Source organism: Apostichopus japonicus, chromosome 16 (genome assembly GCF_037975245.1).
Source record: "Apostichopus japonicus isolate 1M-3 chromosome 16, ASM3797524v1, whole genome shotgun sequence".
In the NCBI taxonomy this organism is placed as follows: Eukaryota; Metazoa; Echinodermata; class Holothuroidea; order Aspidochirotida; family Stichopodidae; genus Apostichopus; species Apostichopus japonicus.
Window position 1 is genome coordinate 39,888,855 of NC_092576.1, and position 16,805 is coordinate 39,905,659.

Sequence of the window (16,805 nt, forward strand, 5' to 3'; positions counted from 1 at the left end):
ATTATTACGGTGGGGGGGGGGGAGGGGGGTGATAACTTGTATAAGATCTAGTAATTTCTTGCGACTTTGAGAAATTTGCAAAACAAATGAGGTAAATATTAATTGTTTTGCAAACTTTCTTATATTTCTGTCCTTGTGCAAACGTCAAAAACGCATCAAGCGGAAATTAGTCATTTACTAAAAATAACTGGCTCAATAAAAGAAATATCTCAATTACACCCTAGTTTGTTCCCATTTATCATAATCCATTTCGAAACGATGTGTGATTGTAGTTGCTACTCTTATCCACAAGAGATGACGACACGTGTAAACAAAATACTGTACCATGCATACTGAGCAAAAGATAGTATTCTTTGCTGGATTCGCTCGTTATAAATGATTATCCTTAGTTTGTCAGTTTCATTGTATTTTATATTTACGTATGTGAGTAGTCTTTGATGATATCCGTGTTTAACTTTCCATATTTGATGAAATCACGTTGAAGCCTTTTCTTTGTCGTACAGGTATATACGTCACATATTTTTGTATGTTATCTACAAACAGTAGAGATGCTTTTACTCCCAGTAATTAAAAAAAAAATACCAATATAAACTAATTTGATCAAAATGTAAAATATACCACACCTTCAACACCTCGATATTTCAATGCGGATAAAGATGGTCCAATAGATATAGACGAGGGCAGCAGACAATCAAATATACTGAAAATCACAGAAAGAAAAGAATCATACAGTAAAACCGTTCAGCTTATAATATAATACTTGAAAACTTTAAATGAAAATGAAGAACAGACATATTCTCGTGTATCGTATCATAAATTAAATTAAATAATAACCTCTCAAATTTGAGATCGATGATCATAAACAATACGGCAGTATCAACAGGTTAGTTCTGCTACGTACGTACATGGGTGGAAAGTGTCTTTTTTATTTCCTCTGAAAAAGACCAAAGACAAAGCCTACGATATTTGTAAAAGTATGTTAATTGTTCAAATATAAAAATAAAAAGTATATATTCTTTAACAAGGTTACAGATTATGCGTAGCTTCTTCGTTCTTGACAGTTTTAATGTCGGAGTACTAACATTGGGAATATCATAATACAATGATTGATATTATTAACAATGGAACTTCCATTAAAGAAGCCTCCATCGAAACCAACGCTAACGTCGATGGAAAACTCAAACTATGAACATGGATGTAATTTCTCATGGATTGAGACCTGTTCTAATACTGTGAACAGATAATCCCCCAACACCCCCACCGGACCTTTGATGAATTATGAATAAGTAGTTCCGTCCGTCATTACGTGATCTGTCTTTTGTCATACATATCATGAACCTATGTACAGAAAAGTATCTACATCTTGTTCATTGTTCTACGTCAGGAGACGGAAGGATACTAAGGGGAACTGGGTGATGACCCGGAAGTCGGTCAGCAGGGGAGCTGTGCTTAATGCTACCAATGTTAGCATGTTAGGTAGATGGTGAAATGTACGATTTGAGAGGAGAGAGGTAAAAGAGAAATAACTAAATTTAAAATGCTCTCCAAATTATACTATAGCATTATTAATAGACACATTCATAATTGAAAATGAAAAAGTTTTTAAATTTCCTTGATGAAAGTTAAGTATCAATCTTTTAACGTAAACAATGTTAATGGAAGTTTGTTGTGTTTCCCCTAATCATCACTTCTATAATTTGACAGTTTTAAGTATATTATCTCATAACAAATATCGGTTAATATGGGAAATATGCCTTAACTTTCTCATAGGGCTTAAACAACGTTTCGCCTTATAAACAGTCTATTCACAACGCGACACTGTTTTCATCAGATTAAAAATGAAAATATTTACATTTAAATAAGATTCAAACAAGCGTGAATGAAACTCTAATCATCGAAGTAACGAAAACTGGATTGATACCTTTTAGCTAACATAGTTGTAAAACAGAGATACCCGTTTATCGATTGCCAAGTTGACCTTCAGAGCTGCATTTCTTTGATGTATTTCTTTGACAAATACCCCCCCGGGAGATTACCCCCCAGTCAATAACCCCCCGGACGATTACCCACCGGACAATTACCCTCCGGACAAATAGCACCCGGACAACTACCCCCAGGACAACTACCGCCCGGACAGATACCCCCGGACATATACCCCCGAGGACAAAAAACCCCCAGACAACTACCCACCCGGACAACTACCTCCTCGGACGAATACCAACTAGACAATTACCCCCCCCCCCCACCCCCCGGATAAAAACCCCCGGACGAATATCCCCCTGGACATATGCCGTTAACTATAGGGGGCGGATGCAGTGACGGATACGCAGGTCTTTTTCGAGTTTAGTTTCCCGCGGGCCTCAACATATACCCAGGTCCCTCTGGCAACTGCGACAGCATATTTACAATTGGGTCAGGGTGCCGGTTAAACTGGCACCACTAGGGTCGTCGTGTGCATTGGTCCTTTTAACCCCCTCCCGAATTTTTAAAAAGATTCGAGCTTTTCATATATAAGCCCCCAAAACTCCTGGTTAGGGTTTGACAATGGACCGAGGCCCGGGTCAAGATAGGTGGGGACGGCGGTTGAAGAAGCACGAGGGGGGGTGGGTTGGGTATAGGTCACTGATGGTAGTAACTATTAATTTACTATCATTTATAGTGACACTATTCCACTCTGCTTGTAAGTCAGACAAGCACGCATGATTTCGCCATGGGGGTCGAATTCACAATACTGATCTGTATCCTGTGGGAGGAGTCTTAGGGGAGGGGTGGCCCCTTAATTTTCAATATTTGATGGTGCCAAGTGGGAAATGATGGTCGTCGGAACCATCATACCCCCACCCCCAGCGTATGGGCCGGTATATCTCATTTTTCGAAATGCCCTTGGATGCAAATCGATGCAATCAGTTACACATCCATGTACTAAATAGTTTTTGATCCCTCGTTCTTTTCACAGTCGCTTTTTGCGATCCGAAAATTTCTGATGGTATTATTTCCTCTGTCCCCCGTATGCTACGGCCAGTAGTCTTTCCCTTATATTGGTAGAAAGAGAGAGAGGATTTGTTGATTTGTTAAGGTTTTACGGCTTAGTTTCTAACCAATTGGTTTAAGTTGCGCCGGCCACGGCCTTTTTTCAGTTGTGGCTCACTGGCTTGTTTTCCCTACTCCATTGCTTGGGCACCAAGCACAATAGCAGTAGGTTCCATTTCGGTATGACCAGGCCAGGAGTCGAACCCCTAATTTACCCCGGCTGCAAGTCGGATGCTCTAACCACTTGACCATGCAGTCGGTCTGAGAGAGAGAGAGAGAGGGGAAGGGGGGAAGGGCGGAGTACAACTAACGACAAATGTAAAGAGGTTGTCGGAACAATTTGCTTTTGCTATTTACAAGCGTGTTACTCATATAAGTCAACGTGGAAGAAAAACAACACCGAGTTTTGAACTACTAAATGTTTGAACGTCTATTAGCCCATACTATGAAACGTTTTGGATTACTAAATAAGATTCTAACGATTTGTTGATGTTGAAACTGAAACTTAAATGTAAACATAAACACACGAAATTATCGAAAGCGGCAAAATTATACTTGTCAAGTTACATATGAAAGAAATGACAATATCTAAGGTTCTTTGCCAAGACATTACAGCAAAATATATAACTTTTGATAAGGGTGTCTAACCAGGTCTCTTACCAACATTACTGGTAACACAGATATTTATATTTGATGGAATTCACTTTAAGCCCGGCCTACTTATTAATATGAATGAGATTGAACAAAAGAAATAGGGTACATCAATTCACTATGTGAAATCTACCTTCTAAGTCTGAGAATAATCCCACTTACCAATTCTGAGTTTGCCTCATTAAAAGTTCATTTTTATTAAAATAGTGTTTAAGCCCCGCCCCTTATGAATAGGAATGAGGCCGTAGTCATGTCACATATGGACATATATATTCGTACTACGGGGTTCACCAGCTAAAGGTCCACCTGGTTCACGGGCTCGGGGGGGGGGGGACTGGGCGTATTCTGGTTTAGTTCGGGTAGTAACCTGGGGCGGTATCTGTGCCGGTGTATTTGGCGGGTGGAGTTTTCCCGGAGGTAATTGCCGGGGGTGGGGGTAATTGTCCTCGGGGTAATTGTCTGGGGGGGGGGGGGTACTTATCATCTTGGTTAGTTGTCCCGGGGGTAGTTGTCCTCGGAGGTATTCGTCCTCGGGGTTTTTTGTTAAGGACTGTTATATGATTGACAGGTTATACACAAAGGAAACAATGAACTTGATGTAGTAAAGACAATAATGAAATGTTAATATTCTTGAATTCATCTCAGGTACAGACATAATGATAAATGTAAACAGTGATATAATGTAGCCTACGCTGTTATAATTACAACACTATGTATATATGATAGACGGCGACATAGGTAGGGTACGGTCGTATGTGCAAGGAATATGGAAGGGAGCAGGCAGGATTAACAGAACAAAGTACATTTTGAGAAGGGTGAGATATGAGAGAGGGGGGGGGGGAAGAGGGGAGGGGAGAGAGCGGTAAGAAGGGAGAGAGCGGAGGGCGAGGGCAGAAGGGAGAGGTATGAGCAGAGTTGAAGGAACCCCGTTGAAGCAGCGTTGAGATCAAATACATGGGTACTATTCGAAACAATTAAGTTACAAGAATCGTTCATTTATCGGACAATGAGTTAAGACCCACCACAAGAGGAGCAGGGTAAGGTGAGGGGGGGGGTGCGTATGGGTTTAGGAAACTGGTTCTAGTATGAGAGGTTCGAATGCATAAATGTGTGAGTGGGACACAAAAAAAAGGTTTTGATAAGGCAGCAGTTATAGGGTGTAGGGGAAAAGCTGTGCTAAATAGGGTTGTTGTTTAACGCAAAGGGGTTTGTAGGGTTGATGGGTACATGTTATGGTAACAGATTAAGATAAACAGGGCTTCAAAACAAAGGTAACATTTTTGTTAATGTGTGTTTTTATGTTGCTATGATTTGTTTGGTGAATTTGAGATGAAGTAGGTTTTTAATTGTTAATATGCATTGACAGCAATTATTTCTTTCTTCCAAAATATTTTTTTTTTGTTTTTTTTTTTGGCCAAACCATCTACAGATAATAGTTAAACAAATAAGCGATTTATATTTCGTTCACGGATTTGTAATATTCTTTCTTTGTTTTTGCCAGTTTCGAAAAGTTTTTAAACTGGCAGGTGAGGGTAATTTATCTTTGCTGGCTTATTTTTAGTCTCTTATTTTCTTTCGTAGTTTCTTTTTATTATTTATTAATTTGGTTTAACCTAATACATTAGGTGGCTCCGCTTCTCACTATCTCTTATTTTATCTGGTTTATCGTTTCAAACGTTGATGATCAATTATTTGTCTTAATTATAAAACAAATCTTTATTTTCATTGTCTACAAATATTCTAAATACGAATTAAGTAAATGCCTTATCATATTCAATAAATCATTTGTCGATAATTTATATTTTTGACACAACAGTAATTTAATTTCAATCTCTTATTTTTTATTCATATATTTTATTTCAATAACTTTAACTCAATAAACTAAATATTCAGAAAATTCACACACCAGTTATTACTGTATTCATCATAACTATATATATAGGTATATTTCAAGATATTATATTTTATAGAAATATATTAACATCTTTATTAATTATACTTACTAAAGTTTCTTGAATCTTTGAGAGTATTGCACATAGTTTAATATTCCATTAACGTCATGTTTATTCAATTCTCTCCCAGTCTCTGTCTGTATGTACATCCTCTCTATTGATGTTAGGATTGGTAGAGAGAGACCAGAGGAGAGGATAATGTTCCCATCTTCATCAATCTTACTAAAGGACCAGTCTAGACTCACCTCGTATATGGGAATCTGAAGAAAGGAAAATAATAAATATAATTAATATCATAATGTTTGTTTACATGATTGATATATGGAAGTAATAAGTTATTCTTTTGTGAATATTTATTTTACTTTTTGATTTTGATTTTTACAATAACAGTGTGTTTATTTTACTCATTTTTTGGATAGTTTGTGTTATTTTCATGTTATTCCTATATATCCAGTCAGGTTAAATAGTTAATAATGTTAAATTATGTTTAATACAGAGTCCGGATGAATTTATTTTAGTTTGGTTGGGTCGAGATAAGTTGTTCTATTATTGGTTTATATAATGAAAGTAAATAAACATCATTCACAGTAGTTGTATTATTTAATTCACTAAAACAGTGTAATATGGGTGAGGGAGGGATGAACATACTGGTTTATAGGGGTACAGAGGGGTTTGTTGAGGTGCAGAAAAACGTTTTATGGTTAAGAAAGGGTGTGTAGTTTCGTTGGAGTGTGCATACACGGTTATTTTCTCAAGGGTTATTTGGTTCCTAAAAGTATTTATCGAGCACAAGTTAATTTTTACACTAATGTTTTTAATATATCCATGTGATTAGATTGATTAGATGGGTGTGGATAGGGTGATGACATATTTAACATGTTTACCAAAACGAAGCATCTTTCGTTTTATTTTAAACGGAGTATGGGGCTAATAGTTAACTTTATCCATATGAATCTTTCTCATTTTTGGTGGCCATTTTCTATGAAATTGGATTTAATTTAATTTATTTTTTAATTGTTTCATTTGGCTGAATATGTAAATGGTCGAAGGGGTTGATGGGTATGCTGGAAATGTTGAGTTTGGTGTTTTCATCATTTTTAAAAGTTATATAGTTGCATAGATGATATATTAACTTCATTGTGCTTAATGTTATTCTTGCTTTCTTATGAAAATATGATAGATAAGCAATGTGTCACAACTTTTAAGTTTAAGCCCTTGAGTTTCTCCATTATGTATTGAAAACATAGTATTAATATTGTCCCTCCTTTCGGTAGAGGGCTTCGTTCTAACATATTATATACCCTTTTAAATAATCATTGACACAAATTAGAGTTGAGTTGAAAAATAAATTTCTTAGTTCACAACATTTGGAAATATGTTCAAAACTCATTATTGATTATTATCCTACACACAAGAGGCTCAGTACTTTATTATTGTTTTCATATTTATTGTTAGTCTTTAGGTGGTATTTTAATGTTAAATTCATAAACACGTAAACATCTATTGATTGATGTATTTATTCTATATATCACTTTATTTTTTACTTACGTCATGATTGGATGCTTCCACCAGGAGCTTTATGACTGAACTCTGTACAGAATCACTGGTGTCTCTGTGGATGACCAAAGTATCTGAACACATCTCTGTAATAGTCTGGATGTCATCGGGCTATTGAAATAAATAAATAGTAATTATTTCATAGAACAATATTAATTAACAAAACATGCGTCAATGAATATCAGAGTGAGCGCTGTCACTATGACCATTAGAGGATTGCACAGTTTAAAAAGGAAACCATTCATCCAGAAAGAAAGACAACCGTTCATCGATTACAGGGACGTAGCCGGGGTTTGGGGGAGGGGGTTGACAATGGGAGCGATCGCTCCTCCCCACTTTGAGTACACCCGAAAAGTAAAATATCATTATTAAAAAGCCATTTTTCAGGTTTAAGGATCTTTCCCCTGAAAGTTCGTCTGCCTCGTAATAAAATATTCCTATTATTGTTTATTTCATGCAACATGGGAAGCATTTTGGATAAAAAAGTTTCTTTGTTCATCATTGTGCTCCGTTAAGTGCAATAATGCTCCCTTTGTGAGAATTGCCCATCTTAAAGTTCTGCACCCGCTCTTTCTTTTTCATGTCCCAGGTATCATTACATCTACTGGAGCATTTAAATTGAATTGAATTCAAACTTACAAAAAAACATTAAAGGAAACAGTTTCAAGCACATGTGCTATAAGGAAATTGCATATTTCTATAATTATATGATTAATTTAAAGAAGTAAAAATGGTTAATCTGGCAAAAAATACATCACCTTCACACAATTATATCTACTATAGGGTAAGGAGCAAGATATCGGAGATAAGAAATATGGCATCATTTTTTATTTACTGTAAGTATCACATTTTCTGCCTCTGGAATATTCCATTCCGTGAGACAATATACATGGTGACCATACAGGTTGCTGGCTTTACTTTGATAATTGGCCACACCTTTTTCTGTACCCTAATTCAACTTTACATCTTACTACATAATGCAACGAATACAACATTACATTTTTCAACACCAAACAATACCAACCTTTCTCCATTTACCAGATGTTAAATCAAGATAAAAGGCGTCACGTGATGATATAACTGTATAAGAAAATATGGATACCAAAAAAAAAAAAAAATTAAAAGCATAAGCATATAGAAATAAGTAACATGTTATTTCAATATTGCTATATATTTCATATTTCATTTCTCATAAGCGTTTCAGTTAACAGTAACAGACAGTGAAACTGTACTAGAGGGATTTTCTCTCATCAACTAACTTAGACTTATGGTGTGTGTGGGTAATAACTCACACTGAATTTAATCCACTGATAGCCAAGAAGGGGTGTAGTTGTGGGGGGGGGGGGGTAATCATTCTAATAATGTGTTCTCTTTGTTTCCTAGGCTAATACCTTTAGCTCCTTATTTTTATTTAAATTTTAACATTTTAGAGTAACTAATAGTATTTCAAATATATAATGAGATTGGTTTTTATACGTAGTTTTTTTCTCAATAGCCTGTACAGTAACTAATGTTTGTGGACATTCAGGAAAATGTCATTGGGAACTTGATGTTAGACAATCGAGTTTTCAAGTACTTGTGTGTTTTGACAAGTGACTAACGTTTACAATTCTAGGCCTTTGTATCACAGCTTAGATTACGATTCGAAGGTTATTTCTGCAGATAAAAGCACGAAAATCAACCCTTCCTACATAACCGTTGCAAACTCATGATAAATATAGTGAAACATTTTGTTTCAAAATAAATTACCTAAATGATTAGTAAATGCTAATATAAAACCAGACCTTTGATATTCCTTGATCTTGATTCTTCTGGAATGATATCTGGCTTGATCGATAACGGCAGTTTATAGTTGTAAAGCCTTCAAAGGAAAAGAAAAGAATGAGGTTAATAAATACATTTACATGTTATGAACTGAAAGAATATGTCTTGTCATCACGGTAATGAATGAGCTGGATATTAATGTAATTAATTGCATCCTTTCAGTTGTGAAGAGAGGTGTTTGTCAGGTATGGATGTATCGGCCCACTATTGGTGATGATTAATCGAGAACAAACTCGTGATAGTACACAAAAGGTTATATAAATCCGCCATGCGTAAACTTACAGAATATTTTAATAATACAAACAATCCGTCATTATGCCTCATTCCAGTAATATGATATATTAACACACAGTGCAGTTAAATAGAGATTCATACGCGACCCTGACTATTTTACTAATATAAAACACAGGTATCTAGACCAAAAACTGAATAACCCTCATTGATAACATGGACGCTCCTCTCAATGGATTTAAGTAAAACAACGCACGTCATTCCCACGCTGCCTTAACTATTTTACTTTTATAAAAAAAAAACAGGTATATGGACCCAAAAAAAAATGGACAAAATGGACAAAGTTACAACGTGTTGTAAAATGCACATTAACTATTGTAAAATTATGAGTAGCAAATCAACATTTTAAGGTATTTCCTATACTGAACAATTCCTTCAAAATAGCGTAACAATATAAGCTACGCGTTTCAAATATGACTTGATAAACTCAACAGGTGTAGAACATGACTGCACGGGCCATGTTCCTAGTCCCCTCATATATGTACCTTTATCGTCAACCCTCTCACTTACCCGACCCCTCATCCCACGAAAGGCAAGCATTGTGATTTACCACCTACCATAGTTCTTTGAATATTGGTGATTTTATTGCATAGTTTATTAATCGGATCACTTCTTCCTCTGTAATTTCTTGCGTCTCTTCTGCATTGATGGATATCTTCTCTACTGATGATAGGCTTGATAAACAAAGACCGGACTCAAGTCTGATATCTTCACCGTCAAATCCACTGAAGGACCATTGTAGGTTTAGATGAGATATTGGTATCTGAAGAATAGGAAAGAAAGATCACAGTTTTATTATGTTTCCTTCATAATAGACAAATTCATGGTAAGCCTTTAGCGAACAGTTCATATGTATGAAACAAATGACGAAATAATCAACGAACAGCTATACATTTAAGTTAGCAAGTAAAAAACAAATACATGTCTTGTATTAAACAAATTATCTACGTTTTCACAGAATAAACTTCAATTTAATGATAACTTTATTCTGAAATGGCAGTTAAGTTGTACGCACGTTTCATTCAATTCAATGCAAAAAACTTAAAACTGAAACGCTCAGCACTGTATCCACGTTTGATACTAACTGTAATGTAACCAAATAATGATGTTAGCATAATGTTTTATGCCATTTAACGTAACAATATAAAAGCGCATTTATGTCTAAAATCTTATCATTTAATCCATATAAATAATTAAGACCCCGTACCAATGTTATTCTTCCTACAGTTATAATAGTTGATCCTGTCAACAGATACATGTATTACTACAGCCAAACCAGCCGAGGCTAGACAGCATTCCTGCCGTGAATGACCTGCTACAATCGACTTCTCTTCCCGATAGCTGCAGTTCATCATTTATAACTAAACTGAAATTACTGATAGCAACGATGTCGGTTATAACACTCACATTGTACCCAGTGTTACAACATTCACAATATAAAATTGTAGGCACCAAATATGTTGTATGACAACATGTTTTTATTCAGTAAATCTAGCAACCCCCAAAAATAACAATAATAATTATGTTCATGAATACATTAGCTCCCTCCCTCTGGTTATTGTTTCAGTGCGTTTTAATCGATTTCCACTTTGCATATTAGTATAATATTACAGATACGGCTATTCCGGGCGTTGTGAGTTGCCCGCGACAATGGATCCGTTCCCGGGAGTCAAAATGCTTAGAATGATTGTAAGTTGGCCTATTTTAATTATTCATCTCATATTTCCTTTACTTGGTACTTTGTTGGTGTTACTGTATCTGTTATCAATCAGCCAGCACCCATTCACGCTTTCCAGCCTTACAGTGATCTAATATAGATCCCCGTTACTTTAATGGTATATGTCACAGTATTTAGTAGAGCGAATAACATCAATATTGGCCAAGGCAGACAGTTATAACAATAATTTTTTTCTCGGATTAAAACAAATCAAAACGACATTTTAAATGCAGTTAGGCCAACTGTATCATTCTGACAGAAAATAATCTACTCGTTGAACCATGTATTTATTTGAAAGAAATTGACCTAGCCTACGTCTAATTGTCGTCCATAAGTTAGAGTCAGTAATCGAAGCTATATTGCAACCCCTAGTGATCAAATATAAACAAAATTACCGTTGCTGATAATCTCGCTTTCCAAGTGATTTATACTACAATCGTATTTATAAGGCACCAGGCCTACATCGTTCACTTTAATTACACCTACTTTCAGTTTTTTTTCTTCTAAAATCAGCAAACCATAAAAAATATTCTCGCTAAAAAGACGTAAATCCAGTTGTATGTCAAAGGGAACGACTGACACACTAGCTAAACATACATACTGAGTGTTACAATGCTAACACAATATGTACGTACGTAGATCACTGTATACGGCAGGATTGCGTGTGCTTTGAAAACAGGTGTATATGATCGGAATGTAAAGATAAAAGGAAGCTTCCTGGAATGTTTTATTTTTGTTTTAACTGTATATTTGTTTTATGATAGCAAATAATAGATGGCCCGCTTCCCAAACACGAAACTTCCTCAGAAATATGTATTGACAAAACTACAATCCTTATTTATATGAAGTTGTTAAATGAATATAGTTAAAAACTTGTGTTGAATCCGCGTGATAGAGAAATGAAATCTCTGAATCACGATTTTTTCCTCTAGTCGTATAGAAGGACATTGTAAATGGTCGTGTTTGAACTTTACACAAGTATAACAACTAGTTATTCAAACTGTTTATAACAGACTGAAAGCTTTAGAGATGAGCACTCAAAAGTATTAAGAAGTACATTTCCGTCAACAAATCACATACTAACAACTGACACTTTATTCGTTAAAAAAAAGCTATGAACATGCCGATATAGACTTTAACATTTCCCGGCGTCCAAATAACGTCCGAACACGGGCACAACCAAGTTTACTCGTGCTAAACCCCCAGAATAACATCAAGAGGGGCTTACCTTTTCATCCTCCTCCGTACGTCCCCTTACTGAGAAACAAACACTTATTAGAATGAGGGGGGTGGGGGTTGTTAAGGTTCAATGGCGGTCCAGCGAGTGTTATTTTTACCTTAAAGGTTGTCTTTTTGGTTATTTTTTTGGAGGTTCATAATTATTTTATGACATCTAAGATAAAATTTGGACACTGTTGCAGTTCATTACATACAATAATCACATATTCCCTTATACTAGTTTTATATTTGAAAGGTAACGTCAAGTCAAAGGTAACGTCAAGAACAATTTCAATGAATCATACGTCGAAGTTGATTTGATCCTACTATTGCTGTCGGTAGATGTGAAGTTTAATTTTGTTCACATTAAGAAATGTATTTCAATGTTTGTGATTGTATTCTATAATAAACACGTTATTGATGGAACGTTACTCACCTGATTTGTTGATGCAACATCTAGTATTTGTATCGTTGATCTCTGTAGTAGTTTACTATCTCCCTTACTAATGAATGTTAATTCAGACGAAACTAAATCAGAAACTGATTTTAGAAATCTGTCAGTTCTGTCTTCCTGTTCTAGCATGCACAGAATTGACAACTTTTTACTTTCTTTTTTCTGCTGCAGGAATTGGATAATTTTCTCCCCGGCAGTGTTGTTAAGTCCACACGCAAATCTGTACAAATACTGAAGGTCAAAAGGATCTGAAGTTTGCAGAAGCTCGTCGATACAATTAGTATTTCCACCAGATAATTGTTCTGCAACGTAATGTGCTGCATACCACTCACAAAAGGTTTTGTGATAAAAATGAACCTCTGTATTGTACTGAATGCGGTTTTGTGTATTTGGCGTATCCACAATATTGAATACTTCTTCTTCCACGAATATACCAATACAAAGATACTGGTCGTATAACTCATGTCCTAGCTGATTCCGAAGTTGCTCACGTTTCCAAACGAGTTTCTGATCCTTTCCACTCAAAGCTTCAAAAGCGATGTTGTGTAGTACTTTGTGGTCATGTTCCAATAACTCAAAGTTTGTGACATTTTGGTCTTTCATTTTATTCTTCAAATGACTGTGAAAACAAGATATCATATACCGGAAAAAACTAGTTACAGAATTGAATGTTAAAATAAGTTCGTCTTCGTAAGTCATGTGCGCAAACATAACAAAGAATAGAGGAACCTGACAAAGGTCACCAAGAACGGGATTTTCCTCCAATTTCCTCATTATTCTATCCACTGCTTTTCCATTTGTTCCAACAACAGCCTTTTCAACATACTTTCTACGCGCCTCTTCACCAAATCCTGTAAGCCGAACATGATCTGAGTAAGGTGCAAAATCTTTTGGTACACAAGATGGTCTTGTCGTTAGAATGATGTTAAATCTCTGAAACATATTTTTCTTTAATATGTGATAAATGTATGTTTCTGTACTTTCTCGATCGGGATACTCATCGAAGCCATCAAGTATAACCAACACGGAATTCATTTGATTCAATATTTCTTTTATATCTTCCTCTTTGATATCTGAATCCATCGGTAGAATGAATTGTCTAATCGCACTGAATAAAGATTTAACACCTCCAAGCTGCCGTAGACGTAAATATATTATAACGTCTTTTCCACGTAATGGGGACTTGTAGAGAGAATTGCACCAGTCATAAAGTAACTGTAAAGTCAACGTTGACTTGCCGTAGCCAGGATCACCTTCAACGATCTGTCGCTTTGTTTTTAAACATTTCTCTTTGACTAATTCTTGATAGGATGACAATTTATCCCACTGTGCCTTTCCTTCAGATATACCTGTCATGTATTCAATACCGCCCTCAACAAATACCTTGTCCACGCAATACATCCTATCTTTAATGTAGGGGATTGGTTGAACAGATTTATAAAATATTTCATATTTTGCTTTTAAATGTTCAATGAAACTCTCAGCTTTCTCCGAGTAATCTGTGATAAAAAGGATCATGGTTAGCATCGATATGATGAGTTTCAAATATATTGACTCGTTAATAACTTGCAATAAAATGTATTAAATTTACCCTTTTGACGGGCAGTGTCACTCTGAATTAACAAGACTCTTCACAATATGGATTTTAGATAAACACAAAATATCAACATATCCATCAATGACGTGTGTAAGATATCCTTTGCAAGAACGACATGAGAAGTATCATTAAAATAGCATCCACCAGAAAAAAGGGGCGTCTATGTGTGTACTTATAATTTAGCGACAATGCGCAGTATCTTGGAATCATGTAGGATTACATAATTATCACTACAATACAGTGTATACGATGATAGGTGCTTACAAAATGTTGATCACATCATGACAAGTTACATGCTCTTTGTTTTGTTAGTGTAATGTATATGATAAATTTACGATATTAACGTCAAGTTAATATTTTCTGCAGCACATACCATTGGTATTTTTCATCATTGGGATACCCTGTGAAAGAGGAAAACATACCACTGGTTTTATTATACTTTCAAACGATAACATAACGTCTTATATTTTGCATCAATAATACTTCCCATAGCGATCTCCCCTTTCTACGTTTGATTTTTATATATAGCTAAGTGTCTAAAATTTGTTGAATTTAATGGAGGCTGTTTGACACACCTTGTACAGTTGTCGATACGATGTATTTTTTTAGCGAAGAATGTATGCCGAAATATTACAAAATGTGACTGTTGGTTGCAAGAGGGACAACAGCAATATTTCCGACAATGTCGAAGATTCATTTATCGCATATATTTATATATATCAAAGTGTAAAATGCGCTTCAATGTATAATGAATACTTGCTTACATCTTTAGATGATGAAAGCGATAAGACAGTTTCATGAAAAAAATAATAATTACAAATCAACTCCAGTCAAGAACCGCAAAAAAAAAGTAACCTTGTTTGCTGCTTTAAGAATATAGTGACTGCCTAGTTAGTTATAAAAAGAAAGTACATTACTAAACATTACCTCACTTTCTGTATCACCAGGCTTAATTCGTTTCATTTTAATTTTCCTCGCTGAAAACAATACAAAAATTTATTAAAATATGGCGATATAGAATGTTGTGGGTAGCTAAAGATTTTGTCATGGAAAGAAAATGCTTACTTGACTTTGAATCTTTTACAAATAACAATTTTCGGAAAATCTGAAGTTCAGTTCTCGTACAGAAATTAATGCAATTATAGTGGATCAATTTGACCCTAAAGTAACTGTGCAATGCACCGTGCATCCTCCGTTCTATTTATATAGAGAAAGAACACATCAGGAATGAGCATAGGTTATCAGAAAAGAACTCTCGTTATCCTTAATGTTTCACTTTAATGAAATCATAATCTTGAAAAAGAGTTGTTCAGTGTTCTCTCTACCAGAAAGCAACTTTAAGACGACTATTTGTGCAGACGTCATGTGTACTTTACACGATTGACACGAACATTCAATTTCATTCATTAGTAAAGGAATTTAATTTCACAAAGTTTTCTGTACGTATTATCATCCTTATTACCATGCTTCCTATGTTGACACATTGTAGCTACGTCTAGTATGCTCTGTTGGTGTGCATTCCTGTTGCAGTTGAAAAATACTGATATACACATATAACCAAAATATGTATAAATCATGTTACATTAATAGTAGTATGTACCTCTTATTCTGCATACAATCACCACAGCGATTACGATGAATATGATCATCGTGACCACCAATACGGCGATTATGGTTATTGTGGAGGTGTATGATCTCTGTTCTGTGGGAAGCACTATAAATAAAACAAAAATGTGGAATGGTTAGAAACAAAACAAATAATCACGACGGAAACACTTCACAAAGCTGCGCATTTAATGTGACGTGTATTAACTTACCATTTGGAAAGAGCAAATCAATCTTCGTAGAAAGGCTGAATAGTTCAGCATTCTCCCCTACAGCGCGACACTCTACGGTAACTTTATTTTGAGTTGTTTGAGTAAAGTCAAAATTAACTGTCAGAGATATATCATACAAGTCACCCATCTGTGTCTCCTTAAATTGATGTTGTGTAAAGTCAATGGCTGTTTCCTCTCGAACGGCTCTCCATTCAAGAACCACTCTAGGTCTTATTCCCAGCACCGAACAAGTCAATACGTCCTGAGGTTGTTTCTCCAGGACGCAATATTGTTGGTGATTACATCCATCTATGACGGGAAAAACTGGAGTTGGATCAACTGAAAGGAAATAATACATCAAATATATTATGTTTGTATATTTGTTGTTAGATCTCGAGTCTTTGTTTCCCGAAACTATTATGAGGTCGAATGGTATACAGCATTCAAGGAACCAAACTATGTGCCAAAGCCAACAAATATCTTGCGATACTGCATTTTTCTATCAACATTAAGAATATATATGCATAACAGTTTAACATTACATTACAGTACAAACTCTGTGTTGACACATGTCCAGGTATCTATAGATAAATGCATAAGATTTGTTTTGCATGTGTAAGTTTACTTGCCACCTCAGTGTAGAGTATCAGAGTGCATTGTTTACCAGTAGCATCGTATTCGCAGCAATGTTCCCAAG

General features: G+C 35.4%; 1 protein-coding gene across 2 annotated transcripts in view; it reads right to left on the bottom strand.

Moving 5' to 3' along the window:
* LOC139982926 (uncharacterized) overlaps positions 1 to 16,805 on the bottom strand; it is a 45,464-nt gene that overhangs the window by 9,366 nt on the left and 19,293 nt on the right. The window contains exons 5-15 of one of the 2 annotated variants that reach the window (XM_071996129.1): positions 16,109 to 16,447; positions 15,892 to 16,005; positions 15,219 to 15,268; positions 14,665 to 14,692; positions 12,677 to 14,193; positions 9,863 to 10,068; positions 8,975 to 9,051; positions 8,215 to 8,270; positions 7,182 to 7,301; positions 5,685 to 5,893; positions 624 to 700 (exon numbers count right to left, since the gene is read on the bottom strand). In XM_071996129.1, coding sequence (XP_071852230.1) covers positions 624 to 700; positions 5,685 to 5,893; positions 7,182 to 7,301; positions 8,215 to 8,270; positions 8,975 to 9,051; positions 9,863 to 10,068; positions 12,677 to 14,193; positions 14,665 to 14,692; positions 15,219 to 15,268; positions 15,892 to 16,005; positions 16,109 to 16,447 — 2,793 coding nt within the window. Of the gene's footprint in view, positions 1 to 623; positions 701 to 5,684; positions 5,894 to 7,181; positions 7,302 to 8,214; positions 8,271 to 8,974; positions 9,052 to 9,862; positions 10,069 to 12,676; positions 14,194 to 14,664; positions 14,693 to 15,218; positions 15,269 to 15,891; positions 16,006 to 16,108; positions 16,448 to 16,805 lie in introns of those variants that run through there. The other variant, XM_071996130.1, reaches the window with a different exon arrangement.